Source organism: Mchenga conophoros, linkage group LG20 (assembly GCF_057382185.1).
Source record: "Mchenga conophoros isolate Kocher_MC1m ecotype Shallow Benthic linkage group LG20, M_conophoros_male_GT1.1, whole genome shotgun sequence".
Lineage (NCBI taxonomy): Eukaryota > Metazoa > Chordata > Actinopteri > Cichliformes > Cichlidae > Mchenga > Mchenga conophoros.
The window spans coordinates 5,604,004-5,630,338 of NC_140545.1; the positions used below are offsets into that span (position 1 = coordinate 5,604,004).

Genomic DNA, 26,335 nt, shown 5'->3' on the forward strand with positions numbered 1-26,335 from the left:
GCCAGTGGGGTTGGCGATCTTGTCAAAAATTAATTGAATTATGAACAGAGAAAAGTAAAATTTTGAGTCACCATGTAATACCACTTGGAAAGCTGATTGGCTTTTTGCAGTTGCCATTGCAGGAAAAATCATACCTGGATTGAAAAACACACAATGAAACAATATCATTTATGGACTGGTCTCCTCAGAACCCCAACAGTGAAGCAAGTGTGGGATCATCTAAAGGTATCTAACATGCAAAGAAGAGCTTTGAATGTCCTTCAAGAAGCCGGAAGAGCTATTCCTGGAGACTACTTAAAGAAATGACAAGAAGGTTTGCCTATGAGAGGCGATCATACCAGATATCAACTTTTAAGCTCATTAGAGTTGTACAAACTGTTTTATTGTCACGGTTCTGGGTTGTTCTGACCCAGCTTTTTGAGTTCTTGTGTTTTTATATTATGGTTTATGTTTTGAGTCCTTTGTTGTACTGTGTTTGTTATTTCCCCAGGTTTCAGTTATGGTTATCATAGTTTATTTCTTAGGTTTTGTAATATGGCTTCCCTGTGTTCCATGTTGTGTCTACTGTGCCTTTCTGTACCATGTTTCAGGTTCCTATGTTCTGTCTCCCCAGTTGCTGTTAAGTTTACATGTCTAGAGTTCAGTCAGTGTGTTTCCTGTTTTACTTTGAAGGTCCGTGTCTCATGTCAGTGTTTCTAGTTTTGCTTCCCTTGTCTCGTCCAGCCTGATTACTCCCAGCTGTGCTCTCCTTCTGTGTCTCATTCCCTCGTTATCCCTCAGTATATTTAAGCCCTGTGTCTTTGTCAGTGTTGTAGTCTTCCTCATGGCTGTATTTTTGTCATCCATGTCCCTGTTTAGTTTTGTTATAGTTTTTGTGCCATTCTGCAATAAAGCAGCTTTTTGGGTTTAATTCCTGTGTGGTGAGTTTTGCGTTTGGGTCCTTCTCCTGCCTGCACACAGCCGAAATATGACACTTATATTTTATGTTTCCAATTTTCTCAACAACATATGAAAGAATCAGTGATCGCTCAACACTTTTGCACAGTACAGCAGCAAGAAGGACCTTTCACTGTCTTGAGTAAGAACATGAATCTCTACCCTTTTTTCTAGCTGACCCCATACACTGACCCACCTGCCAACTGGGGAAGAGAAATAACAGCATTTCCCTGTGGACATCTGTGAATTATCTGAATAATATCTCATGTGCTATAAGATGAAAATTTATCGTCAAGTACTGCGTCACCTGTGTTAACCCTCTGCCAGCCCACAGTGAAGGGAGTTCGGGTTTGAATGAGGTAATTGGTGATGGGGCTGCCGTTGTCTCTGCCGGGGCTCCACGCCAGCTGGGCTGTACTGTCTGTCACCTCCTCCACCGTCACTGAGTCTGGAGGGCTGGGAGGGCCTGGCTCAATCACAAGAACAGATATTGTGAGGTATTCGCACATGCAGAGGCACAGACGACGCTACAGAATAGTATACTCGCACGTTTTGCAAGGAAAACATGACATTTAGTGGCATATAAAGGAAAAGCACACACACACATGCGTCGGCCAAAATGATATCGCTATATAGCCTTCATATCTTTCAATCAACATCAGCGAGAGAACATTCTGAAAAAAGCTTTCAGCTGAGAAGATGTAATGCCCTTCACAAAGTATTAAAAGTTAATTCAAGATTTATTCTCCAATATTCACCCAACTTGTAATCCTTCCCTTTCCCCGTAATCCTCCCGGTAATTGATCGATGAAACAGCAGACCTAAGTGGATGCAGGGAGTCAAATTAAAAGGTAAAAGATGAAAAAGGGGCCTCACAGCCCCAAGGAAACAGAGTTTTATCATTTATTTTTATTATCCCACCAATTAAGCGGTGTGATGTTTTACTTTAGTTTCATCTGTGGGTTCCTATTCTAATGAAGGTGTCAGCTCATCAGAAATAATAGACCACTAGAGAGCTGTGAGATAGACCGCAGAATAATAACGCCCCTTGCTCTTCTCGCACTCCCCACCAGCTCTGAAGTGGTTTCTAATCTGAAGCAAAATATACTAATTATTAAAGTGTAGCATGATTATTTTAGTAAACAATCAATTGTCTGGAAGCACAAATCCTTTTGTTTTCATATCTCCTGCAGCATGTATGTATATGTCTATGTATGCATGCAAGGATATATTGGATTAAGCTGAGCAAGTAACTGCTGAGCGACATCCTTTTGTTTACTGAAGCCTTGGACGTTACTGCCCTCATACATTTGGCCTTAAAACCGTGGCTTTAGAGATATTGATCTCTGTAAAACTCATTAGTGGCTATTGATGAAAAAAAAGCAACTTTAATACACTGGCCTCATTAATACATATTAATAGGACACACAATCAAAGATCAATTCCTTATCCTCTTAATTACATTTCATTGGCTGAGGCAAGAGGCTCCTGTCAGTGTCTCGAGGGTGTTCAAATAATCTGTTATTAATATGGACAGACTATCTGAGCTTTCATTGTGAACTTGTCTGAGGGAAAATTAATAACCGGCTGTATTTACTGACACTGGCGATATTATTCCGATCTCAACCAAATATTTCCCAAATTCTCAAAATGTGCTGCAACACGTGCCAGAACTAAACAAGAGCATATCATAAGCGGGTCGAAATACCAGTGTGAAAACACATCGTTCTGAAGTGTTACATTGACTGTCATGAGTTGTATTTCCCTAAAAACTATCTCTCGGGATAATGATGATGATGGTGGTGGTGCAGCTGTCAAACAAGCACAAGTGTTCCCCAAGTGGTTCGAATGCTAATGACTGTGATATTATCCTTATATTGTGACCTTCTCCAGAGCCACCATCACCACCCAGTGGAGTGTTTGTGAGGCATCTAAAACGGGTTTTTTTTCCACACCCATTGTGAAAAACAAGAACCCAGATGATCACTCAAGAGTCTTTGTGTCAGGAGCGATTATCATTGACCTTCAGCGCTGTGAGAGGAAAGGAGCGAAACCCCATTGTAAATAACACCCTGCAAAATTATTGAGCTGACTAATATACATGATTGTAACAATATGTTTGATGCCAGTAACGCCAACGATCACTGTTACCACGATCGTAAACGTGCTGCTGCAGAATCCCGGTGAAAGGAGACGTCTTGCTGTTGTTTGTCTTAACATTAAAATAGATTTTTCTTTTTTTTTTTAAGAACATGCAAATGCAGCCACTGGGGGAAGCTGGCTGTGCTTTCATGTTTCCTCACCTTCCTCTTAAATTATACAGCCACGCAGAATGGTTTGATCTTATTTGTCAAGGTTTTGAGCTATTTATCTCTAACATTTCGGCACCCTTCGCAAAAGAAAGGGGAGTGAATTTAAATTGGAAGAAAAAACTCTTTAAAAAAACATAAAAACGAAACCAAACAGCAGATTCAGTCTTTGCTTTAAATATTGCTCACAACATGGGACAGTGTCTTTAGACAAATTAGTTCAATTAAAATCAGGGACAGACAAGGACAATTTCTCTGGGAAGATGAGAGGTGGCAGACAGTGCATTTAGTTGTGAATTTTATTTAAATAATGAGGTTCTTATTCTTTAATTGCCTCTTTGAATGATTAAAAAAAAAAAAAGAACTGTGCTACATTTCAAATGTAATGCGAAATAATCTTTTTTATAAGATCAATAAGGGAGCCTCTGCTCCTCCTTACTGATTTGGACTATTACTACTATTTTTTTTGTCACTTTCATTTTCCCACGCTGTCAAACTCAGCTCTTTCTCAATTTCAACTCACTACTTTTGCCCAATTAGCCCGGAGACACTGTTCTCACTCTGCCTGTCAGCAGCCTGTCTATCACAAATGCTTCTTCCATTTCCACAAGTTGTCCAGGGTATCTTAACTGAACTCATCTGATTACTCTGCTCCACCATCATCAGGGTTTAGTCCTGTGACTATCTTCTACTTTCATCTGAGCCTCCGCTCTAAAGTTCTTATTAGATTTGATCAAACTGTAAATACTTACACCTGTGAGCTACATTTCCTTTCCTTCCAAATGACCTCTTTTCATTTAATAACACGTAGCTACAAGCTACAACAGTTTGAAGACAAACACCTAAACTGCAGGACATCCAGAAAGGCATGTTATCCTATATTTCCCCCCAAAAAACAAAGACTAGAAAAAATCTCAAGTACTAGCATAGACATGTATTATGATACTCTATCGATACAGGGACACTAAATATCAATATTTTATTACATAAATCTGAATATTCTGTGAATACTATATACAAAAGGGCTAATTTCATGCACTAAAATCTTGAGTTAGTCATGCTTACATCTAAAAATTAACAAAAGCAGCCGCCAGCTGTTTGTTTTGAATTTTCTTCACATTCTGGGACTGATTTCAGCTTCCGGTGACTAAATGGTTGCACAGAGCAATGTTGCACACTCACTACACATTTTGATTGCAAAGTGATTGCACAGGTTGCCTGATAGGAGGTAACCTTTCTGCAAACAGTGTCACAATCTGGCGAGGGCAGACTGTATGAATTGAGAAAAGGACCCAAAACGCAGACTCCAAGGAACAGGGAACAGAACTTGAAATGTTAACAAAAGGCGAGCCGTTTAATATGGCTGGTAGAAAAGGTACAAACAAAGGGCAAGGCAAACTGAAGCAAAATTAACACAAACCTAAACTGGGGAATCTAAACAAACAATAAGAAAAACCTAGACAAGAAACTTGGAAGCATGGCATGGCATCGGAAACATGGCGTGGACAACAGACGACCTGACAATCACACACTGAAAACAGAGGACTTAAATACACAGGAGGTGTATTAACAAATAGCAACTTGTTATCCTTGCAAGATAAAGCTATGGATTCAACCTTTTCAAATCCTGACACTAAAATCATCCCTCACCTCATCTGACATTTAGCATATTTGGGTGGTGTCAATTTGCTGGGCTATTTGGTGTATTGATTCCACCCCGAAACATCCCTCCTCCAATTCCACGAGCAACACAAACACACCCCTCCCTGAAATAAATAACAAAAGTTATTTTGTTCTGCCAAATGTAGCTCTCGACAATAATGTCTCTCAGGAGCTATACATACTGCATGAGTGAGCGCAGACAGGCATGTAAGCATTCTGCTGTCAAGTACACTGCAACAATATTGAAAACTGGTCATTAAAAGACAGGGAGAGGGAGAAAAAGGAACACATCCTAAAAAATGTATGGCTCGTACTCTTAGAATTTCACAGTTTTGTGAAGTTTTCTTCCAAAAACATCTCTGAGCGCCAGAGAAAAGGAAAGCGCCTTCCTCTGTTTGATGTAATGAAGCGCCTTGTAGTAGAAATAAACACTCTGATGATATCCAGGGTGATTCTGATGAGAATATGGACACTTTGGTTGCACTGCAATCTCAATCTAAAACAAACCTATTTGAGTTTAAAAACCCTATCGAAAACTGCACGCCTCAAAAGATTTTTTATTTTAATTCTCAGCAAAGCATAGCGATGTAATCGCTCTGAAATCTCTTTAACACTGCTCTGCTCAGTAACACTTAAAGACTACTGACTTCTTTTTACTGAGGCTGCATCCATCATCCACTTTACGTTGAGTCTACTTTTTTTAATTTCTCTCTCTCCCTTTTTTTTTTACCCATTAAACATCCCTGGCTGTAAGCCCTATTTTAATTGGTAACTGCAGAGCAGAGACGAGCTTTTCTTACCTTTCACAATCAATACAGCCACGGCTGATAGACTCTCCACGTCCGTGTCCACCACACAGATGTATTTGCCAGCATGGTAAAGCTGAATGTTCCTGATCATAAGATCTCCTGCTGTTCTCTATCGAAGGAGGAAAGAGAGCTTTATGTAGCATGAAAGATAATGGACCTCGTGACAGCTTATTAAAAAAGGTAGCAAAGCATATATAAAGACACAGTAAATAGCAGCTCTAAAAACCGTTTGCATATCCTTTAGTTACAGTACTTAGCTTGGAAATTGCTGAGGAAAAGTGGCTGCACAGTGTTTCTGGGAGAAATTCTGTGTATATACAGTATCAGGTCACAAACAGCTGTTCAACATGAGCTCGAATGGAAAAGAAAAAGGCCAAAATTCACAAAAACAACAGAGAGTAAATTGAGTTTTTGTGTCTGACAAGGTCTCGACTGCTTTACCCGCCTTTTGCAGAGGTCAGTGCTGTGACCTTCAAGACCTGTTGCAAGCAACTACATAAATAAGCTTTTACTACTGAGTACAGCAGGCAGCTTTTGCTCATTTGGAGAAGAAAACAAAAAAAAGAAAAGAAAAGGCTCTCATCTAAGAGGACACCCGTAAGCAGAAAATGGTAAATTAGTGGTGAAATCGTTCTCTTGGCTTTGGCAGGAAAACGTGGCAGCACAGCCAATGTGGTTTAATTATGGAAATTAAATTCCCTGAAGCAGCAAAGTTAAGTTGATAATCTCTTTGGACTGGGGACATTTGAGCATTTCTGGGGAAGGAGTCTCTTTTCAGATAAGAACATTGTCAGTCAAACGCATACACACACACACCCAAGAAGAATGGTTAATCTCAAAGGGTGCGAGGATGTTCTCAAAGTGTTTTGTCGTTTGGGTCTCTGCCATGCTTTGATTCCTTTACAAGGCACCTCTAATAATACGTATTCCTTCCCGTTATGAAGAGGCTGTGCAGCAGGCCATGTCAAAGCAGAATTTGAAGAGACCAGCCAACGTATTAAAAAATAGATGACTTCAGAAGACTGAGCAAGAGTAAGAGAAGTGTGCTCAAATAGAAGACAACCTGTCACAATGGCTGAGCAACTAGCGCTATGTAGGAAGTGTATTTTGACACGACGGCTGCCATGTTTCCATTCACAAGAATACAATTAGAAGCTAAGAGGTCTTAAATGATCTAATAACGCTTCATGCCAAAGACTTTTCCCCAGCCTTCTTTGCCACCAGAGAGAAATTTAAAATAGCAAAAGAAAAAGGATGGTATAACAGCAAGTGCAGCAAAACTTGCCATGCTCTATCTCTCCAAGAAATACCAGGGTGTCAAACCACAAGCTGTCCCTTTAAACTAATGGCAGGGATGAAGTGAAGCAAGATGGGGAGAGGTGCCAAGTGCCCATTCGCACATAAGAAAAAACAAAAACAAAAAAACTACGGCTGTGGGTCACTCACCCCACCCACAAATTCAAAGTGACCGTCTCCCTTGGCGATGAGCTGTCCATTGAAGGCCCAGGAGAAAGAAACATCAAGGACGGGATCGCTGGTGACCTGGCAGGGTAACACAATGCTCTCGCCCACAATGATCTCTGTGTCCACTGGCCCCTGGATGATTCTGGTTGGATCTACCCAGGAAAAATAAAAACGTGAGAGCCAGCCATTTCTAAAGGGGAGGGTGGCAATCTTATGTGAGACATGAGACTTTTCACTTCCAGCAGATGAGCAGCCCTTTTGTTGATTTTCAGGAAATAGGAGCAGAGTAGTGACACAACACTTCCCGAGACACAAAAATCATGCTCCGCAATACAGTGAGTCACAGGCAGAGCAGTCTGTGTATATAAAGGAAGGTCTCATGAAAAACTCAGTCAAATAATGTGTGATAACATGCAGCCTTGCCACCACTAAAATGGCTCACATAATCTTCAGAAATCCTGATAGCAATTACAATACACCATGGATCAGATAAAACTTCATGTAATGAGCTGCTCTGCACAACCAGTACAACAACGAAAAAAAATAAAAAATGGAGAGCGCTGCTTTAAAGTCTGCTATAGCAATCATTTGGCCTCCTGTGCTTCAAAAAGTCAAGATAATGAACGGCAGGAATCAAATCAAGAAGATACAACACAAAGCAAGTGGATTTGTACTCTCATATCTTACCTTGGAGAAGCTGTCAAGGGATAAAAAAAGCGTCTCCTCAGTTCTCAAGCTACTAATAATCAATGTGTGGGTCATGGCTCTGTGCCTCCGAATGCTTTACGGCTGTGAAAAAATACTCTGGTAATTTCAAAAAAAATAACTGGCCTTGGCAGTTACAGCGGCAGACAATATCATTCAGCACATTAATAAAAACCAATAACAAACTCACAGAACATTCAACTCCAATGAAAAAAACAACAACACGCTCAACAATAACAGCATCTGTAACACCACCTCACTAATGTGCTCACCGCTTCCACTCAGGGCACTTTCATTTATTGCACTAAATTGGTTGCCTCAACTGCTTTGAGGAAAACAATGATCGAGTGTTTCCTCAAACGCCTTCCAAGCGCATTACTGCAGCCGCTGCAAAATGCGTCCGGACAAAACGACTCAATAATGCACGCGTAAAGTTTTTTTGTTTTTATTACATCCCTTCAAATAAAAACAAAACAATCAAATGATTATCTGAAATATTTAGTCTACTTAATCGCAAGACTAGAGACCTTACAAAGTATAGACACACACCTCAGCACAAAACCTCAAAGTTTATTTATTACTTTTTTTAAATTTAACTACAAGTTATTGACTCGGGTCCTTGCAGTACGCTAGCTCTCGTGTGTTAATCCATAGTGTGCATAAAATTCTGCTTACTAAGTGGAGCGCACAAACAATCTGCTATTTAACAGGAGAGCTTACCGGTAACAAGGAGCCTTCCAGTTGTACTTGACATGCCAAATCTATTCCTAGCAAAGCACGTATAGCTGCCTGCATCAGACTTGCTCACGTTGGCAAGCCTCAGCGTTCCATCTGGGGACAGTGTGATCCTATAGGAGTACACAAACAGTGAGAGCAGTTTACAATCCGACTGCCAAGAACAAAGACTCATTTTACCATCAGATAAACACCGACTTCTGGATTTTTCAGCATTCTACATAATGGACATCTTCCAGTTAGGCAGCATGTGTGTGTGTGTGGTGAATATTGATTAGACCAAAGATGGCTAAAGAGGAATGTAGCTGGGATAGATAACTGGCTTATATACGGAAAAAACAAGCCTATAAAACTGTGTACATTGACTTTTTCAGAATAACGTTAACCCTGTTACTACCTGTCATTTGTGTGGATTGGCAGGTTGCCTTTCTTCCATAAAATGCTAGCGATGGGATAGGCCTGGGGTTTACATTCTAAAGTCACTGTAGTTCCTGTCTTGGCTTTGAGCAAAGCTCTGAGGAGGTTCCCTGTGAAGTCTGGAGGAGAAGCTGGTGGGAAACAGCAAACTGGCGTTAGTGCAAGACTGCAGCAAATCTCACTGAGCATTTCAAGCACCAGTTTTCAAATCTTACAGTAATTGAAACACATCGTTTTTTAAAACTGACGAATCAAACCGGCATAAAAATCGACGCTGTAACGGTGTTTTTTAGCCAGTTTTATGTATTAATAAAAGAAGAAGCAGAAAATATTGTTATAACTTTTAATTGGTTTTGCAGTAAAAGTTCATGTTTACTATTCAGCTATGAGTTTGGCATCTATTACACCATCTTCATCCCCACATCAAAGTAAAGGGGGAAAAATATATATATATCTAAATGTGTCTGACCCCACAAAAACATCCACATTGACCCCATTATCTGCTAATCCAGACAACCTTTAAGAATGACAGAAAGATGACCTTTAAGATCCTTTTGGCAACAAAGATTTGAGGATTTAGAAGAGAGATAAATGCCATCCTACCTAAAACCATTAGTTCAGCAGCAAGATATATGACACCGTGTTTATTCTCGGCCACACACTGGTACATGCCAGCGTCAGACAGGGTCAGCGCAGACACTGACAGGACTCCGTCCTCCACATGGATCCTGTCCTGTGAAGAAAAGGTTGAAAGAAAGCAATTATTCTCCTTACACTTACAGGTAGCTTTTGCTTTCTGCGGCGCGCTCTGGCAAGTGCTGGATTTGTTTAGAGGTGCTGTCAATGGACGCGGATCAAATCAGGATGCTGTTGCAAAATAATTTATCGCTATGAGCACAAAGCACAATTTTGTTTTCTAAGTATGGAACATTCATTTTTTTTCCCTATCCTGTGCACTTTTGGTCCAGTCTATGCAATATTTGAGCTTTTTGTATTATATCTGCACTTTTTAATTTATTTTCTCAGTATTAACCATATACAGTACAGCACCTACTAGTGTTTTTTTTTATCATTAGCTATATTCTGTACTATAAATATGAAACAAATTAGATAAAAATGCAACTTTCATGGTGAAAATCATATTCTGAATCGTACAACAGTAAAAACAATAAACCTCAAATAAAATAAGGATATTTAAACATTAGTTTTGAACAATATAAGGATGGTTATTGCTACAGTATAATGCATGTAAGAGGTAAGAAATTAAGTGTCAGAGGCATATCGAGGTCAGCCAAATTTAAAAATCTCAAAATATGCAAGACCACATGTATTTCTCTGGTGGTCTAGAGTTAGGTGTAGTGCTATATACAGTATATTTCACAGAAGATTAAACCCATTGTCCCTCAATATGAAGGAGCTTAAACATGCACCATGAATAATGAAAAACAAGCACTGACTCCATTCAGATAAAATAGAGCAATCTCTCGGGAGCCGTGCACATCCACTTTCTAAGACTCTGTAATCTGCCAAGGTAAAGCAGAATACGAGACAGTTACATCCATGTCTCATCACTGGCACACCTTAGTAAGATGTTTACCCTCTCCTCTCATCGCACTCTGAATTACACTCGGGAAAACAGCAGTGTGTTTTATGCCAGGCTCTCGGAAATGAAAGGAAGAGCTGAAGCTGAAGATTAAGTCTTTAAAATGAAACACTTGTAGGTGGCAGAAGACAGCCGGTAATTTACCTCTGAGAGGAGCTGTTGGCCGTTCTTCAGCCACGTGTAGGAGGGTTTGGGCCTGCCGTTGGCTCGACACTCCCAGTAAAGTCTCTCCTCAATGGCTAGAGCCGTGTCTTTCATTGTCTGGACCCACTGAGGCTTTGCTGAGGACACAGAATTATCCTCGAGTGAATTATCTGACAAGAACCAGAGGGCAGATTTCGAGGAAGGAGCATTATCGTATTAAATAAGCTGCATCTAAATAAGTTCAAAGGAAAGCGTGTGCAGATTGGCAGCCCAAATTAAGGGGGGGGGGGGGGTCGTCAATGGGTTTTCCTTTAAGAGGCTAGAGGAGAGAAAATTGAATTCAGTCTATCAGTTACATCTCTTAAATGTGTCAGCAGCCCGAGGCAACCCAAAGATTAACATTAAAACCCCGAACCACAAAGGAAGAAGCTCTCATGACCGGCGAACAGCACCCGATACCAGCACTCACCCCCCCAAACTGTCACCTTAATTCTGCGTATAATAAATGTCAGGTCCTGCTTGTTTCCCATCCAGCACACAACCCCCCCTAAGTCTCTCATATATTTACAGCTTTCAGGAAATTTCATGGGTTTCATGAGTGCAATGCTCATAATAAGCACAGCTCACTTCGGTGGCACTGTACATACTGTCACTTCCAATTTCACAAGTGTCATTTTTCCCTCTTTCACAGATTCACAGGAAAACACAGCGGCTGAAGCAAGCCAAGAACCCAAAATGTAATAGCTGCAGTGAAACGCTTAAAATGCAGGAAGAAGGCAGAGATTTGTGTGTGCATTAAAGTAGCGTGTATAACAATGAGCTCTTGCTATTATAAAATTACTTATAGCTTTTAAACGATCACATTACAATTGTTGCCATTTACAAAGTCTAACGACGTGACAATTGTCGACGTTGCTGAAAGAAGCAGAGATATTGATTGTCTAACTCAATTGTCTGTGGCGTCGTCTCAAAACTCAAACAAAAGTCGCAGTACCATAAAAAGCCAGCCGACCGGTGACTGTGTTCTTCCCCATCTTGTTCTCGGCCACGCACTCGTAACCGCCCGTGTCGTCCTGCTGAAAGCTGGGAATCTCCAGCACGGCGTTCGAGTACTTCATTTTGACTTTGCTGGGGAAGGGAACGCCGTTGGCCCTCCTCCAGGTGATTTCTGGGACGGGGCTGTGAGACACATGCGAAGGAAGAGCTCAGCGGGGAATCAGGTGCAGGTGTCTGTAACAATCTGTAGCAATAAAGCGTCAGATGGACTGCAGTACTTATTTTTTTCGTTTTGCTGATAAATGGTCAAGACCACGGGTGTCAAAACAGATTGGCTCAGCAAAGACTCCAATCTGGCCCACTGAGTGGTTTTGGAAAATAACTTTTGGGGACCTTTAACTTTATTTTTATACATTTTACAGCTTTTCCCACTGATGAAGACCTCCCCCACTGTCATTCATACTAAAACAAGTAATGAAGTAACAGATAAACAATTAAATGATCTTATCTACTACAGAAATGTCTTTATTTACAATGGGTGAGTAGAAAAAAAAGACATTCTCTTGACAAAACCTTTGTTTTATAATTTATGATAATTTTACACAACTATTTCTTACAATTTAAGCCCAAAGAGTCATGTTGACAGATTTCCTGTGGGCTGTATGTGCCCCCAGGATATAAAATGAGTTTGACATCCCTGGTCTGGACTTAACCCATTCCAACGACACGTTGCTTTCAGACCAATCGTGGCTTGATGCCACGCTCTAAGAACCATAATTGCTTAGAAATCCAGATGTTCCTTGTATGGAAAGAAAAGACAGTGAAAGATTAAAAACATGCTTGAGGAAATCCAGCTTACTTCCCAAGGGCGAAACATTCCAGCGTAACTGTTGATCCTTTCGCGGCGGGTACATTGTCTGGGAAATTAACTTCTATTTTCGGCTCGTATTCACCCATCACTCCTATGAGGACCAAGCACAAGAACTTGCTCAGTATTCCATTATGCATGAGTTACAAGCATTACGGCTGGCATTATGGACCAAACAATAGCACTGGAAAGCTAACAGAGGAAAAAATGAAATGCACATGAGCAAACGCTCTCTCATGGGTAAACTAAACTCAAAATCGTGCATCGCTTAAGAGTACAGTCACCAGAGTGTAGCCAAAACCCAGCGAGGAATAATTTAAATACACCGAGCATTATTTTTCATCTAGAGATTTTTTTTTAATCTGCTATTTCAAAGCTTGAGTAGGCAGTTCCTAACCTCTGTTGTGTTTCATTGTTAATATCAGCATTCAGGAAAGGCACTCAAGATCGCGACCAGAAAGTGATGCAAGGGGATTTAAATTTATGCAGTTACATGTACAGTACACTGAGTAGAAACTGGCTGAACCACCAGAACACTCAATGTAATGGTCCACTGACGTATGACTTATGTTTAATTCATTCCCAAGGCAATCTTTATTCACTCGTTCTATGAAAGCATAACAGAGAACAGAACAACACGCCGCTGAGAACAGGCCCGAGAATTCATGTGAAAGCAAAGAGAAAGCTTTTAAAGGGACTGCGAATTATAAGAGAAGCTAAGTCAGCAAAGAAGAGATTTGGGTGCTTTGTTTGCTGGCCTACATTGAGGAGCAACTATTTACTTACAGGCATTAGCCCTCTGTGACTCAACTTCAGTGAGGTACAACGAGATAAAGAGCACTCTCGCTGGGGTAATGATTAAAGCCACCTTAAAATGAAAGGCCCATAATGCGAGGCTGAAAGGCAATACTTGTCACGTCAAAGGCACAAGCTGTGTCTTACCATCTGTCCTGAGGATCAGAGACGTGGGGGAGCTCTGAACCTTGCCCTTTGTGATGCTGTTCATCACTACACACGTGTAGTTGCCCACATCAGAGGGCTCCACCTTGGCAATGTAAAGGTTTCCCGTCTGCTGGGAGACGAAGCGCCGATTGTCTTGCTGAACGAAGTACGGGTACTCATTGAAGATCCATGCATAAGTAAGGTCTGGAAGGCAAACAAGGAAGCGCATGAGACGATCCTGGATGCTCTCTGATATTAAATGTGATTAAGAGAATTAACTGTGATTAGAAAAGGGGCTAATCAGTGGCAGCAAGATTATGTTTTAATCACACTTCAGCAGGACTCAAAACAACAGCAGAGTTTACCTCCTGAGGAAGTGGGCGATCCACAAAGCAACACCACTCCTTGTCCCTCTCGGACGGACACTGCGCTTCTGGTGTGAACTTTGAAATGATCTAAGTCTGACAGGGGGGGAAAAAATGAAAAGGAAGCTTACTGTAGGATGTCACATATCAGGGGAGTGGAAAAGAGGCTGAGTAAAAGCTTTCTGCAAGACACTGACACAAACCCATAAGAAAGCTGTAATGAAAATTGCACTTCTGCAAGGCCTGAGGGAGAACAAAAGCAACTGAGACAAGTGAGGCTCTGAAACAGAAGAGTTTAGACAGACTGCTGAACCCAGGGCCTGAATGAGATATGAGCGATATGCCATTTTGTGAAAAAAAGGAACTTGGATGTGAAAACCCGCCACTAACTTAATTTATGTACATGTTTGTGTAAGCGCTGAAATCACAAGACTTGACTTAGCACAGAATCTCAAATAGAAATCTATCCCGCAGCAGCAGAGATGGCCGAACAGGTAAACACACGAGCCAATCGTGTTGCTGAACTGCGGCTCGTGCACAGAAGAGGTTCATGACGGTTCATAGCCTCTGTATGAATCGTGTAAATTAGCCTGGCATATGTTCAAGGCTCTGGTGGGAGGAGCGAGAGCCATTCGCTACATCTGCATTCTGAATTGAGTCGTGATGAAGTCTGTAAGGCTGTGCAACTTTGCATGTGCCAAGCAGAATTACAATTTGAGGCATTATAAACTTCATACTTCAACCTTTACAGTTTTTTCTTAAATCAGTGCTTTACAAGGTAGAGTTTGTCCATTGTAAGAATAAACTTTTGGATCTCGCTCTATTCATTTTATAGTGGTTTCAAAATAGCTGCCCAAAACTGCCTGAGGGGGACCAAGACATTAATATACCATGACGAGATATGCTGCAAGAGCTCATAACACTATAAGAAAAAAGTTGAAACGACTGAAAACTTTTTTCATTGAGCTACACCTTAAGGTATATGTACCTAGTAATATTTTTTTCTTGTTATTATTCTTTCGTGTTGCATCCAAATATTGCTAAGAGAATCTGAAAAAGAAAAAGAACTATAGTTTTTCATTGGAGACTCCTTTGAAGGTTAATAAAATGACTCAAACTTTTTTCAGAGAGGTTAGATTATCCATTATCCGGTCATTATTCTCAAGTCATTGTTGTTAAGTTATTAAAATGTCATTATTCCATTTTTTCTGACCATCCCATATCTTAAAAGCTTGTCAAAAAAGACCCAAAACATCTGCACGGCAAGATACCACCACCGAGTGAAGGTGTGAAAAGGCGCTTTGTTGCGATCTGCATGAAAGGAAGCCTTAATGAATAGTATAGAAGTAATAAGTATTCATTTGGTTATTCATTTGAGTTGTTTACCTGCTTCACCAGCAGGAACGTGATGTGAAAGTACATTTTTTTTACTGCCTAAATTATTATTTTTGTAGCAATGCATTGTAGTATAGTTTGCACTGCAGCTTATATTCATTTGCTTTGTTCTTCCTTTTTCATAAAAGTGCAGGTATGCTGTGTTCTGTTCTTTTTTTTTTTTTTTCTGGCTCCAGTCCTTATTACGTTATTCTTCAAACACTACTTGTGCAATTTGGTAGACTACTTTACCCCAGAGTGCATCCAACGAAACTGGAATGACTTCTGATTGAAGCAAACAACACAAAGTGAAATAGCAACTCTTAGTCTGCATGACCATAAGTAAGGAAGCGTCATCGCACTCAGATTCTTCCCATGTTACGTTAACATTTAATGCGGCTCCCCACTGAACTTGCTGCGTGCTGATAAATACTGCAAATAAAGCGCTTCCATTTTAGTGTACGTCTGCATTATTTGTAGTTAAGAGCATTTACACACCCTTGGTTTTTTGTAGTTAAAACTCTGACTGTAACTTACAGGCAAACTGAAGACTTGCTCTTCTGCTGAGGATAGCTCCTACTGTGTTGTAGGCCATACACTGGTACATCCCTACATCCTGGTATCGGTCCAGGCTGCTTATAATGAGGTTGCCCCCAGACAGACGCCGCCGACGATCCAGACCCAGATTTATGAGAGTCCCATTCAGTGACCATCTGTGAGGGCAAAGACACCATCAGTCCCTGGCAAAACGAACCAAGGTGGTCTGACAGGAGGTGAGTGGAAAACACAATTCACTGTGGTAACTCACTTGGAATAAGAATAATACACTTTATGTGGTGTGATTTGCGATGGTGCCGAGGATTTTAAAAGGTTGCTAGTTGAAATGAACTCTTGTGGTTAGGACTTTGGCCAACGATTCTTTTCGGCTGTGATTAAACTTCCTTAAAAACAAACAAATCTGCAAACACAACTGTGTTGTGTTCAGGGTTAAGGACAATGGAGTTGATACATGTGTGACTGCCAGCAAATTATGGACAGTTCTGTGCATCAACTTGATAAACTATGCTTGCAGTCATTTGAAAAGAAAGTACACCCTCTTTAAATTCTAAGGCTCGTGCATCAGGAAACAATGAAAATTAATTGATTCAAAGTTGATACAAGGTTACTACAGGCTCAGACAAACAGATGACGACATATTATGCCATGCCATTATATATTGAAAAAAACAAACAAATCCCCACCCCAGCAAAATGCAGAAGCATGAAAAAACTAAGTACACCCTTACTGATTCCCCAGGAATTAAGAGGATGAGAAACAGCCAAGTGCTGCTAATCCAGTCCACTTGATTAAGTGATGATCAGCAAGTGTAAGCACCTCTATAAAAGAAAGATTTTTGGCAGTCTGTTGGTCTGTAAAGTTCAGGTGTGTGTTAGCAAAATGCCAAGGAGGAAAGACATCAGCAGTGATCTGGGAGAAGCTGCTGACCATTAAACTAGGAAGGGTCTAAAGGACATTCCCCCACAATTTTAAGTCCATCATTCTACAGTAAGAATGATTATTCACAAGTGGAAAAAACTCAAGACAGCTGCTAGTCTTCCCAGGAGTGGGAATGCCAGCAAATTCACCCAAGGTCAGACAGGTGACCTGCAAAAACCTCAAAGCAACATCTGAGTTAGCATTAAAATTTAAAGTTCATGACAACTCAATTAGAAAAAGGCAAGTATGGCTTGGTTGGAAGAGCTGCCAGGAGAAAACCCTCTTCTCTCTAAAAATAACACGGCTGCTCAGCTAAAGTTTGCAAAGCTGCATCTGCAGAAACCAGAAGACTTCTGAAACAATGTCCTGTGGACAGGCAAGACCGTTGTTTGGCCACATTGCACTGTGCCACATTTGGAGAAAACCAAACGCCGAATATCAGCACAAACACCTCAAACCAGCTGTCAGTGAGTCGACAATGAACTCTTCCAGACTTCAAGCTGACTGAAACCCTGTGGTGGGACCTTAAGAGAGCTGTGCATAAACAACAGTCTACAAACTTTGATGAACTGAATCAATGCTGTAAAGAAGAGTGAATCAAAATTCCTCCACAACAATGTGAGAGACTGATAAAGTCACGCAAAAAACTATTCATTCATGTTATTGTGGTTATAGTTATTACCAAAATGCAGAAACATTTTGCAGAAACCAAAATGTTTCTGCATTTTAGCTTATTTTTGTTAAAATAAATAAACAATATATCATATATTGTTCTACATCTGAGGTTGTATTTAAGTAACTTTCGAAGCTGATAAGGACCCGATGAGTTTATTATCTGCTGAAATTTACCACCTTAGGATTAAAAGAGAGTGTACTTTGTTTTTCGAGACTGTATGCTGCTTGAGCGAATCATATTTTTTTGTACCTGCAGTCTAACAGTACCGTAATCATGCTGCCATGTCTATATATCATTAATTTACTCACCTAACAGATGTCCTTTGTGTCTGTATAAACCTTGAAGTGCAAATTTCTTTACGGTGTTGTATTTTTTCCATTTTTCTTTATTTAGCTCTGCTACTACTTGCTGCTGCAGTTATCCCATTTTCCCCACAGGGATCATTAAAGTTTAATCTAGGGGTATCATACACAAAGCTGTCCTTCGCTATTTAAGGGGAGCGGAGGACAAAGGTTTTAGAAGCCATTCTGGACAATGATCATCAGTCTAACCATAATCACCTCGTCTCTGTCACATTAGATTTACATAATGTGATATTATTCCACCTTTGACTCCCCATCAGGACTAAACATTACCACCTGGCAAGAGGTAACAATGGCTCAATGTATCAAAGGAGGCCTTTTAAACTCCTTTTCACCTTTTATTATATCTTTCCAACACTTAGCAGGAGGAAGAATTAAAAAAAGAAGAAGCTCTGTGAAGCAGGTTACGACGGTGCTATCAAATAAATGAAGCACCTAAAAGAACTCTTAAAAACTTAAGGTTAATTCATTGATTCAAGCAAGTCTCATTATTCATTTTCATTCCCCGCCACCGCAAAAACTCTATCTCCTTTTAAATGCTATTCAAAAGCTGAGCATTGATGGGTTCAAGGACAGAGCACTTTTCAAGAATGTTCCATTGTTTGTGTTTAAGAAAAAAACATAACCCTTTCTTTCACTTAGCAAAACACTTCCTTTCTTGCTTTACTTAAGTGGCAACAAGTGGCAACAGACATGTGGGAAACACAATGGATGACTTTTCAAAAGCATATATGTTTCGCTTCCCAGTAAAAGAGAGAAGAAAAAGAAAACATTCTTAAAGAATAATTAGCGATCAGGTGCAACAATATCAACATTGGAATAACACTGGTCATTAAAATGCACCACTGAATTCATGTGGATTTTACTTTAATGCTTTACATGGTTGCAGACTCATGACAATTGCAGTGGCTTCCTCCAGCCTCAGTAGAGCAATGCGCTCCACTGCATTTAAAAAAAAAGGTGGTGGGAACATTTTGGGAGTATTACAAAAATCGTTTTCACACATTAACTCTGGAAAAAGTTGGCAGTACTTGGGAAGATGCCGTCTTCTCTCACATGCAGTACACATGGAGATCGCTCGTGCCAGCCATGTTCTCGATGCTGGAAATATTCAGTTTGGTTTACAGTAGAGATCTTCCTGTGCAGAGCGTCCACAAAGCAGCACATAGGGCTCGCTAGCTGTGCATTCACCAGGGTATTATCTGTGCTGTTCTCACAATCTGTGCAAACCAGAACCCACTGCGTGGGACATTTGCATTCTCACATGCACCTCCGTCAGGTAATATTTCGAAAAGTTGAGGGCTCATATCCCAATCTGTTCAAGCATCTGTGGGATGCCCAATCCAATAAGAGCTCTTAACCCAGCGGACCTCGAGGATCTGCTACCAATGAGCTAGACTCAGAGGTCCTGAATCCATGCCCAAAAAGGTCAGTGCTGTTTTGATGCATCTAAACAATAGAGGAGGTTTTAATGGCTGATCAGTGCACGTTTATCATGCTGCACAAGGAGTTTGTGACTTAACCAATGCCTCTCTGCCTGAAATCTTTCCACAGCGCTGCACATAGATTGCTTACACAGAATGCAGACTGGCAGATCAATTTGCTCTCACATCTATGGTATATGTGTATGTGGACATCCTGGAAAGGAGAGAGTGGTTGTTTATTTGACACCACAGCCTGATTGACAGCTTTCCCACCAACTTGAGCAAAAAAAAAGCTCGATAACACCTTTGTTTTTTAAACTAATGAAATATGACTCTTCATGAACCGTCTGTGCTGCAGAAACAAAGCAATAAAAAGGGCAGAAACTTGAAGTGGCAGGCAAAACTGCCCACTGGTTTCAGAAACATCAAATAACTTTGAAAAATAAAGCAAAATATCTCCTTTGCCAAGAAAGGGAAGCATAACAGAAACATTTGTGCGAAAAGACAGACATAAACAAGATGATGAAGTCGCTGGAGACGGAAAGGCGAAGAAAGACTCGACTACAAACGTCCTGATGCCAGGACTTCCCCAGAAATCCCACGTCCATGCTCTGAGGGGACCGTGTTGCTTTGACGCCACGAGGCAGACCTACACAAGATCAGGCAGGTGGTTTTAATGTTGTGGCCGATCAATACACATGCAGCTTGGTCACTGTATGCAATGAGGTTAACCCTATTACTCTTGTGGCTTACGATGAACACCTAAAGGGCTGGAATGACTAGTACATGCCTGCATGTTTGTGTAGGTGTCCATGTCCACTCTTGCATTCAGCTCTTAATCCCTTAGCCACCGTTTTCACCTCTTTTTGACCTGCTCTGAAGTGCCTCTGCTGTTCAGTGGTGCCACGAACATAGGGCAGGTGATTGAATGGCAACTGGAAAACTGAATTACTCCGCTTGAAACTCATTTTGTGAACACATGTTGTCTGACCACAGAGAAATCCGAGTATTCTGGATGATCTACCGGTCTAGAGCCACAGACTTCAAACCTCAGGTCAAGTAAAGGGTAGACAAGTCACCTTCTGTTTACGTTTAAGACACTCACACAGTGTAACTTTTATAGCCTGCAGCAGCAACGATGCTTTTCTATAGAAGATCTGATTTTCTCCCACGAGTTTTTAAATCAGTGCTGTGCGCATAGTATGAAAGTCTCATATCTCTGTGAGTGACAGGAGTGGCAGAGGAAAGGGAAAAGGGGGAAAAGAGAAGAAGGGGGATGGGAGAGAGCAGTGTGAGCCCATTTACACTTCAAGAGAGGAGCCAGAGAGGTGCTGAGGGCATACAGAGCCTAGCACAGCCAGCGTGACAAGACACCCCGTTAAACATGCTCATCTCACCTTTAATCAGTACATGGAAATACCTGGTCTTAGATGGGGAATGTGAAGAGCCTGAAATAATGAATGTACATACTCCACACCACTGTCATTCATTTCATCTGCGCCGGCTGTGCTGCAGTAATTCCAACGTCGAACGCCAAAGACACTTGTAATCAATGTCTGTTGGTGTCTAGCAACCTGCATCGGCCTCATTGTGTTTTATAAGAGGAGACGATCATTAAGATGCTACACATGTGTCACTAAGATACTATCTGGTAAGACAAGAGGCAGGTTGGTGGTGTGTTAGTCAATATGAATTAGTAAAGCCATAATGACACTGCTGCACAGAGTGTCTATGTGCATTTCAGTCTAATTTGAAGAAAATTAATAGAAAGGAAAGCGGCTTGCTTTTCCACATGAAAACTATAATCTAAATTGGCTTTGCAAGAATGGCAAGCTGGGAGCAGCCAGGAGTATAAAAAGGTGTCTGCATCTGTATTACTTTTCTTTTCTGGGGTAAAAAGTCACTGAGAATATCCAGATGAGTACATCACTTCTTCCTTTCCCTCATCTTCTTTTCCCATTTAGATTGCGATCATGTCTCAATGCAGCTTTTATGTTTGCTCAACTAATCATTTACTTTAAACAAGCTCCTCTTTTGACGTTGACAGTTGAGAAAATACCGTCGGTGATGAACGTTTATATTTGAAAGCTGTGTTCTGGCATCTCACTCCCATGAGTGAATGAATGTACTAATCTGGAAGTGAGCACAAGCGGGACCCAACACAGAGTCATGCATCAGTGACTATAGATGGGACATTTAATAAGTCAGGTACAGCACAAGACGAAGTGATGGGGTGCAGGTGGGTTGCAAAGCGCCTTGCAGGTGCAAACATTGGGGAATGAGGCAAACGTGGGCTGGCTAAAGCAGCTTTAATAGTGTGTCCTAAGTGAGATTTGCCAGTTAAATGTATGGAAGAGCATCGGCAAGGCTGTCAGCTGATGTTGGCGAACGTTGAGATCAGCTGAGCTGCTGGGATTCTGCTGAGCTCGACTTCTTATAAATGACTGCTACGTTAAACCCAACGAAATCTTGCAAATAATGATTTCTAAATCAGTCTTTCACCCATTTTAATAACCCCAAACTAACATTTTTGAAAACCTGAAGAATAAAAACCTAAACGTGAATGTGCTCCTACCTGTACTGAGGAGATGGTGTTCCCTTTGCGTCACAAGTCAGAGTAGCTTCCTCTTCTATGGAGTCAATGGGAATGAACAAATCACCCGGCTCCATTCTCCATCTCGGACCATGGAATGATCCACTGTCCAGGCAATCTGACAGAGACACAGTTCCAGCGTGAGCATGAAGACAGAATAGAAATCACTGTAATGGAGTCGGGACTCCATTATTACCTGATTTTTCTTAGATGGAAAAGTGTCATAAAGAGGCTTTTAAAACAGGGAAGCGAGTCTCATATCTTTGCGGGTGTTGCAAAGTGTTCTTGCAAACAAATAGATTTTTAAAAAATGAACTTCTCACAGCGTTCCCCGGTACCAGGAAGCCATTTCTGTCATTTTAAAAGTGTCACTGCTCCAGCATTAAAAAAAATAAAATACACACCTCTAGTTTAACAAATTCACAAGAAAACTTTTTTAATCATTTACTAGCAAACTTTTTGTCTATGCTTGGTAAATACAAACATTACATGATTATTATTCAAAGAAAATCATTCCCAGCAGAAGGGGAAATCTTTACTCTCTTTTTATGTTACTTAAGTGTTTTTGTCTAAGTGAAAAAGGAAAAGAAAAGTAAAACGCCTCATCATCAGGTGAAAGTGATGACGAAGATTGAGAGTATTGTGTCTGGATTGTGAGTGGAAGCCAATACTGCAGAGTGCTCCTATAAACCTGAGCCATCATCCTCTCTGACACTATTTTTGTCTCATTCCACAGCTGTAAATGTCCAAACGTGAAGACACACACGCACACACACACACACACACACACACACACACACACACACACACACACACACACACACACACGTGCGCACGCACCAGAAACCCCCCCAAAAATCCATCACTCGTAAAAAAAAAAAAAAAGGTAGTTTACCTGTCAAACAGTCGATGATTGATAACAGTAGAAGCTGTTTCCATGGCAACGTCATATTTGGCCAGGGATAAATGAGACTTTCATCCAATAAGCTTTGAAATGGCACTTGTGTTCTCCGAGAGAGAGAGGAGCTTGACCTGTTGAAACGAGAATCTCCTTGTAAAATACCAAAAACTCCACCACTGACAGCGTAACATCTTTTAATCACCTATCAAGCTAAGACAGGGGAAGTGTCAGAATTTTTCTGTCAGCGGAAACATAATCACTGTAAAACTGGAGGAACAGTTTGGTGCCGGATAGCCCTCACATCTCTAATCAGCAATGATCCAGGCAATGTCACTTTGCGCCCTGTAGTGTGGCCAACTTGAACCCGGAGATGTCTGAGGGTGATACCAGAGGCATATGGGAGGAAGTCCATGCCAATCTATTAGGGGAGCAACCAACGCCTAGGCTCATCCTTCACTTGGACAGATTCACTCTCTGGCTGCCTGAGGAGACTTGGACCTGGGAATTGGGTGCCATCCAATCAATTAGATTCACCCACAGCAGCATGTGTCTTCCCACATGCTGGGGTGAATCAAGACAGCCTGATGAGGAAGCCATTCCACCCAGGTCCGTAATCAAGGGCAAGAGTCTGACTGCTTGTAGCATGTGTTGCAAATTGCGATGCGCGCGCTTCTTGCAGGAGGGGACTGAGCGCGTAATGATGCAATTACAAAATGTCAAACATGCACACAATGAAGAGCAGGCAATAACACAGCAAATAAGGGAACGGTCTCATACACACACACATACACATATTACGAAGATTTGTGTACATTACTCTGCGCACGCATAAAAGGGAAGCGTATATGAATAAGTCGGGTCTGAAAATACAAGTTTCTTCAAGAGGTGTTGCGGCCGTATTAAGGGCAGGGGCAGATAATAACATCAATCTGCTAAATGTCACACAGCCCACACACACCTACACACTGAAGTTGCTTTCTCACCATGTACGAAACACATGTAACAGCCAGCCAGCTTACACACACACACACACACACACACACACACACACACACACACACACACACACACACACACACACACACCCTCACTTTCCATTTAGAAGACATAAACTGTGACGTGCGGCTCATTTGTGGTCTAATCCCAAGGCGAGTCTGGTTCAGAGTGCTACTTATGGAGGGTCTAATTGTTTGTTAGCTGCCTGGATGTCAAATCAGACACGTTGGGGTCTCAGCCAAGATTTTATTTCCTACCTTTCATGTCCCCCCCCCCCCTTCCCAAAGTCTGCTAAATTGGATTGGTATGCCTCCTCTCTAGAAGACTCCTGCATGCCTTACCTCAGTAATAGGCCCACAGTGTAAAGTGCTGGCATCTCAAGACTGAAAATTGGTGTGTGTAAAAGGTATGGAGGGTATTACAGTACAGTCAACTTCGCATGTTGCATGGTTTGCATTTGCAGCGGGGTTTTACAGGGATGGCTCTGAGTTACATGTGTTCCTTTTTTCCCCCTACACATCCAATAAATCGTTTAAAAATGCAAATTGGAGGATTAGAGAATTACACCAGCGTAACACATGCTGTATAGAGCTGTCCACACACAGATGCAAGCTGACCCACCCACTCACACAGACACACACACACACACACACACACACACACACACACACACACACATAAGCACACATTCACACTGCTTGCAATAATGGTGCTAACAGGATGGTGACAGAAGGTGGTGAGAAAGCTTTGGGGGGGGATCGGTCTCAATCAAGAAGGGTACTTTCTGGAACCAATACACCACTGGCTTAACTGACACTTAAAAAAAGAATAAATGTATAAACACATATCTACCACCTACATCACACTCTGCCTGCATCCAAGTAACATGCTGACTGAACAAACAGCCCAGCTGGAAAGAGTAGGAGTGTACTTAGTTTGAAGGCCTGAGCTGCATTCATCACAGATTGTTCAGCTGACATTGTGGCATTAAAGTATGCAATTACCTTGTGAACGCTGCAAGGTAGAAACTGTGTGTGTGTGTGTGTGTGTACACCTTTGCACTCAGTGGATCGCATAAAGGATAAAGCCCATAATTACTGCTACTTCTGAAGTTTTTCTGTTTGTTTTTTTTTACTTAAAATACAGCCAAAAGAACCGTAATTACACGTTTCTTACTTTTCTTTCTTCTATGTTTTAGTGCATGCAAGTCCACCCAAGCCCCATTCAGCCCTTAAAAAATGTACTGGTCTTTGGCCTGTAGGTTAGCTCTATTTCACGGGGTGAGCTGCAGTGTGGCACCACACCAGGTAAGTACCACAGGAGCAGTTAGGGGGCTGAAATGCCAGGCTGTGACTAACTGCACCCCTTACATCACTTTGACAAAGAAAGGCAGGCATGTTGGAGCCAACTCCTTAATAAAAAAAAAAAGAAAAGAAAAAGAAGTCTCCTCTTTCTAGATTGCCTCTTTAAAAAAAAAAAAAAAAAAATCAGCCTGCTCAGTGTGCAGGAATTGGCCGCAGTTGGGAGGTCACGTCACGTTGCTCGAGTCTAAAACAAACAATTATTCTCAAATAAAAGGCATTAGGAGCGGACGGTGCTGTCGGGAACAGCATAAAAACAGGCCGACGTGGTGGCAACAGCATGCCCGTCGCTATTTATATAAATTACACAGTCTTACCTGTTATCCCGAAATATCTTGACACCAATAGGAACCAAATTCAGCCCTCACGGATAAAACGACAAACTGCTCCTCCATGGAAACCTCGTTAGAAGAATTTCGGTCGCAATTGCAAGGTCGTTCGTACAGGTGAAACTGAGCCGGTGGTCAGTCACAGATAACGGGTAACGAAGGAGACATAAACACACGCGTTTCATATCGCCCCTCTCACCCACCTCCTCCTCCGTTTCCTCCACTCCCCACCAAAAAAAGAAAAGAAAAGAAAAAAAGAAAAAGCACACACGCGCGCGCGCGCGCTCGCACGCACAACACCCACGTTGTTTGCTGTGCTGAATCACATTTGCTACATCCACAGTTACGAGGCTTGACTCTCGCCCGTGTCTGCGCTCCAGTGCGAGTAAGTATGAAATGGGGCTTGAAAAAGGAACCTCGCGAGGATGATTTATTGTGCGCGTCAGAGTCCCGCTCTCCCCGCGAAGGAAGGAGGAGTGGGCTGCACGGCGGGGAGAAGGTCGATAAAGCAGCCAGAACGTGCAGCGATGGGATGGGAAGGTGGTGCGGGGAGGGAGGCAGGGAAGAAGGCGCACCTGGCGGGGAACTGCGCCCCCCTGCGTCTTCATTTGGTACAGTCCTCCTGGCACACGTGCAGCCTACAGACATTAGTTTAAATTAAGCTAATTCTCCCACAGTGCCTGTTTGTGTAGTGTTTAGAAATGACAGAAAACATTAATCAGAAAACAAACACAAAACTTGGATAAACAGTTAAAATGACAAGTAGCTTTGTACAAGTATCAGGAAGTTTATTTTATTTTGGGCCAGACTTCTTTAATTTATACCGCTGCATAGGAAAACTTTAATTTGAGAATGATAGATAAAGACACAAAACAGACGTTATTAATT

At 41.5% G+C, this 26,335-nt stretch overlaps 1 protein-coding gene across 1 annotated transcript in view; it reads right to left on the reverse strand.

Moving 5' to 3' along the window:
* Positions 1 to 25,923, reverse strand: part of cntn3a.2 (contactin 3a, tandem duplicate 2) — a 43,807-nt gene extending 17,884 nt beyond the window's left edge. The window contains exons 1-15 of the mRNA XM_085259096.1: positions 25,436 to 25,923; positions 22,756 to 22,892; positions 21,843 to 21,978; positions 15,867 to 16,042; positions 13,956 to 14,051; positions 13,591 to 13,794; positions 12,640 to 12,742; positions 11,779 to 11,963; positions 10,785 to 10,921; positions 9,641 to 9,770; positions 9,018 to 9,168; positions 8,606 to 8,733; positions 7,163 to 7,332; positions 5,708 to 5,825; positions 1,244 to 1,402 (exon numbers count right to left, since the gene is read on the reverse strand). Coding sequence (XP_085115222.1) covers positions 1,244 to 1,402; positions 5,708 to 5,825; positions 7,163 to 7,332; positions 8,606 to 8,733; positions 9,018 to 9,168; positions 9,641 to 9,770; positions 10,785 to 10,921; positions 11,779 to 11,963; positions 12,640 to 12,742; positions 13,591 to 13,794; positions 13,956 to 14,051; positions 15,867 to 16,042; positions 21,843 to 21,978; positions 22,756 to 22,810 — 1,948 coding nt within the window. The 5' untranslated portion in view covers positions 22,811 to 22,892; positions 25,436 to 25,923. The remainder of the gene's footprint in view (positions 1 to 1,243; positions 1,403 to 5,707; positions 5,826 to 7,162; positions 7,333 to 8,605; positions 8,734 to 9,017; positions 9,169 to 9,640; positions 9,771 to 10,784; positions 10,922 to 11,778; positions 11,964 to 12,639; positions 12,743 to 13,590; positions 13,795 to 13,955; positions 14,052 to 15,866; positions 16,043 to 21,842; positions 21,979 to 22,755; positions 22,893 to 25,435) is intronic.
* Positions 25,924 to 26,335: the final 412 nt, after the last annotated feature.